Source organism: Bactrocera latifrons, unplaced genomic scaffold (genome assembly GCF_001853355.1).
Source record: "Bactrocera latifrons isolate USDA-ARS-PBARC rearing strain unplaced genomic scaffold, ASM185335v1 scaffold_16, whole genome shotgun sequence".
Classification (NCBI taxonomy): Eukaryota; Metazoa; Arthropoda; class Insecta; order Diptera; family Tephritidae; genus Bactrocera; species Bactrocera latifrons.
In genome coordinates, this window is record NW_017535074.1 from 174,018 (window position 1) to 178,245 (window position 4,228).

General features: G+C 34.3%; 1 protein-coding gene across 1 annotated transcript in view; it reads left to right on the forward strand.

Moving 5' to 3' along the window:
- Window positions 1–422: 422 nt before the first annotated feature.
- LOC108966357 (cuticle protein 16.5) overlaps window positions 423–4,228 on the forward strand; it is a 26,170-nt gene continuing 22,364 nt past the window's right edge. The window contains exon 1 of the mRNA XM_018929205.1: window positions 423–609. Within this exon, the coding sequence (XP_018784750.1) occupies window positions 598–609 (12 nt within the window). The 5' untranslated portion in view covers window positions 423–597. The remainder of the gene's footprint in view (window positions 610–4,228) is intronic.

Below are 4,228 nucleotides of genomic sequence, written 5' to 3' on the forward strand. Positions count from 1 at the left end.
TTTGTTGAAAAATCGTGCAGCGATGGCGGCAGCCGTTAAGCTGGCTTTTGCATTGTGTACAAATATATACCATTGTTGTTGTTGTTGCCACCGATATTTTCGACTTTGTTGCGCTTATTAACTTTGCCGCGGCAAATGTTGTTAGCTGTTGTTGCTGATTTGTAGCGCGACGCAGCTTACGCGCGTTGCTTTGAATTTTGCACCGGAAAACTAAAAGAAAAATAACTGAAAACAATGAAAACTCGTTTGGCTGCCACAGATACAGTTTCCAATAACTGAGTTGTTGTTATGCTGTGTGTTTGCTGTTGCTGTTGCGCAGCTGAGGCGATGCCGGCTGCTGGCGGCTGATGCTGCCACAACTTTATGGCCCAAGCGTATAAATAAACGCAAAGAATACGAAATTGAAACAGTTTTTAGTGCGTTTTTGAAAACGTTTGATCACCGCAAATCGTTCGCCGAAGTGCCCAAGTGTTGCCAACAAGCAAAAGTTTAGTCCCAACTCGGCCGCCCGTCAAAAGTTGCCAGTGAAATCTTTTTTGTAATTTAATTACACGTTCGTAAAGCAGCACAAGCAGTTTCGAAAACAAAATATATAAAATGGCTTTCAAGGTATGCAAGCGAAAGTGTTGTTGTTTTGCTTATCATTATTATTATGAAAGGACTTTTTAAGAGGACTTGAGAAGCAATAAAAAATTAAATTGTTTTTTGAATATATAATATTGATATATTGTTGTGTCTGAAAAGGATACGCGAAGGTTTGAAAGTGCGTTGGCATACATGAGTTTGTCAAAGTTTGAAGAAAAGGAAAGTTTTTGTTGTATTTTATTACTTTTGTTGTTTAAAAGTGCCTAAACAGTGTTTTGGTGGGTTGAAGGATCAGTTTTGGTGCTTTTTCGTTGTGAATGCACTCAAAATTTAATATTTGCTGCTTGGTTTTTGTACAAAAGTTTTCTACCTTGTATAGTTTGACACATTTTCGAATACATTCTTTTCAAGGCGCTACCATAGATAATTCCAAATTTATATTTACGATTTTGTGAACCAATTCTTTATGATTCTAGGGGTGTGCTGAATCTATTAATCTACTTGAAATCCAGTAAATGATCAGCATATTGAAAGTAAATGCTTCATTTTGTTCCCTGAGGTATCTTAGGTTAGGTTGGATGGGTAGTGGGGATCACACTTTGACTACGAATATAGAATTCGGTAAAGTCAGATAAAAACTGCTGTTGTTGATTGATAACTTTCGACAAAGCGGATTGAACCTTTCACAGCTCTGCTGTGGTGCTTTATTTCTATTTGCATATTTCACCTGTATAACTAAAAGTGTGAGATCTGAGACATTTTAATCTAAAATCAAATCTAAATCACCAAATATTCTTATTTCACCCATTTTTCTTTGACTTGGACAAGCTAATCCAAGAAAGACACGCCGTAAACTGTACCTACTCAAAGTCAAGTGAAAAAATAGTAGTTCCCTTTCCATCAGACCTGTTCAACTTCATTTCATGGGTTCATTATACAACTTTTCATAACATAGACACTTCTGAAAGATAGAGTAAGTTTGCTTTATGCTTGTTTTCGAAGTACTGTGTAGGTGACCAATTAGAACACCCAACAGCCAAACTTTGCAAAAAGCTATTAGGACTTCGTTTAAGCGGTGGGTTTCCTTGCGCAAAAACAGTTTTTTTCAAAAAATTTTATTAGAATATTTATTATTACAAACATACACTATTAACAAAGTTGTAACGAAGAAGAAATATTTTGCACTCGGCCATTGCGATAATACTGTAATCTAAAATGAAAAAAAAAAAACGTGTTTTAGTTAAAAGCTTAAATTAGATTTTGAACGAAGGAAAAAAGGTGGATTTTTGGCAGACATTTTGTAAAAAGATGAAAATTAAGTGAAAATGTCGCAATATTTTTTTTTTTAAATTTTTGTAAATGACTAAAAAATCTTTTTCCAAGTCTTTTAGAAATGTATCTAATAACTTGATTAGTTCTCAAGAAACCTTGCCAACCGATTTCAAAAACACTGTTACGACAAAAATTTTATTTTCGGTGTCTTATGACCCCTTGCAACTGGCCTATCCACCACTGAAATATCAGCATAATGTTTGACGATTATCTTACTTCGTTGAACTATGTCAATATCGTCGTATATCTCGTGCACCTAGCAGGAAGGGAAGAATAAGTAATAGGAATTCAGACATAGCGTCCGCATAAATTTAAATGGAGGTAATATCTAGTTCAACTTATGTTCCAATATTTGCCCATTTTAATATGATTAATTTAAAGACTTGCATAAGTTGAAGCTTTTGAGACATTTCTCACATTATATTATTTTCTCACGTTGAAGTTATTATTACTTATCGTTTTTCAATTGAACCATATGGTAGGTGGGCACGTAGAGTAGCTGTCTGAAGACGCACCTAAGCTGTTACTAAGCTATTTGCGAAGTCTTCTTCTTTGTGATTGACGTAGACACCGCGGTTATTGCCGACTTTCCTTTGTAAACTACCGACCCTAAACTTACCTTTCTTTCTTAAGTTATATATTCATCAATAAAAAAGGTATGTCCGATCCATCGCCAAGAAACCTTCAAGGAATATTAGCTATTTTTTTCGTATACGAGTACAAGCCTTTCGCATAGAAGATGTTCTATCGTTTTTCTACAGGTATCTCTTGGCAGCTTCTTCAATATTCAATAGGCGTTGTATGGCATTCTCAGTCTGCCAATTAGGCAGTGATCTGTTAATACTCCTACCAGAGTTGATAAGTTTTTTCTTGTGAATTTTGACAGGCGGAATATGTGGCACCTATTCCATTCATTCCACGTTTGTCTGTTTGTTGACCAAGTTCGGGATTGACTCCACCGAGACTTGCTATATCTATAAGTATAAGAAGTTTGTCCTGTAATTATCTACAATTAGTCAAAGGCATATATATACCCTCTTTATCAGAGTCTAATTGTAGGGTAGGCCCGCTCTGGCTAGTTCATTTATTTCACACTTACCACGAATATCATTAAGTTCTGAAAGCCTTGCAGTTTTATGAAATGAGATATTAAATCCACTAAGAGATACTTTTTTCACTAGCTTTTATGAAGTCTTAAGATACTTTAGTGATTTCAAAGCCGCTTCGCTATCTGCATATATGTATAAATCTATTTCTACCTGTGCGCACACTCTTGGGCAGAACAAGAATGTTTTCTTTAAATGCTGATCTCCGCCTGTAGACATTACAATGGTCTAGTAGTCGGAAAGCGATTCTGGCACCTAGTTTTGCTGAATAGACAGCACCTACACTCGATTATCTACTTTGGAACCATCGTATGAATACTTATACACCTGACTCTTATGCCACACTTCTCTGGTGTCGAAGGTTGTTCACCGAATTTAGCTTTGAATCTAAAGGATTTCGAAAATCCGTGGTATTTGTTAAGAACGGATTGGAAATCAGTTTTGGCAGTTGACTGTTCTGCTTGATTGTGCTTATCTTTATAAACTTTATGCTTTATTTTTTCCTGTTTAGAGATCTTAAATATTAACAAAACACCAACAAAAAAACTTGTATTTTTGTATTTTACATATAACATTTTATCCCTGAATAATAACTCATTCACATTAAATTGCATTATGGCATACATATTTTATATCAAATAATGAATCCACATTAAAAAATACTTACTTCAAACTTTATTTTCTACTTTTCTTTGAATTTTGCTCCCATCTCACATTTTTTCTCTCCCTGTTCAATACACGTGAAATACTTTAAATGCATTATTCTCATGCAGCATAAGATATTAAATGCATTTTCAGAAAAAGTATGCTTGTGTGTGTGTTGAAATGAGGATGCAGGAAGAATAATAATAAGTAAAGGAGAAGTTTTCCAGAGAGTAAAAAATACATTGTACACATTTCTATAAATCCATATATATACATATGTGCATACATATATACCGTCATATGTGTTTATGGATATGTACGATATGCTGCTTGAAGCACAAGCAAGACTTCGGTAAAGTTTTAGGGAAGTATAAATGTGATTCTCATAACTTTTTCAAGGCATAACTAAGGCTGGAGACATATTGGATTGAAGCAAAGTTGCTATAAACATTATAGTAAATCATTAAAATTGTTGTTTAAGATGCATTTATGTATGAAAACGTTAAATGGCATTAACATATTATTAATTTGAATTAAACCTAAGAAAATGAAGAAGAAAA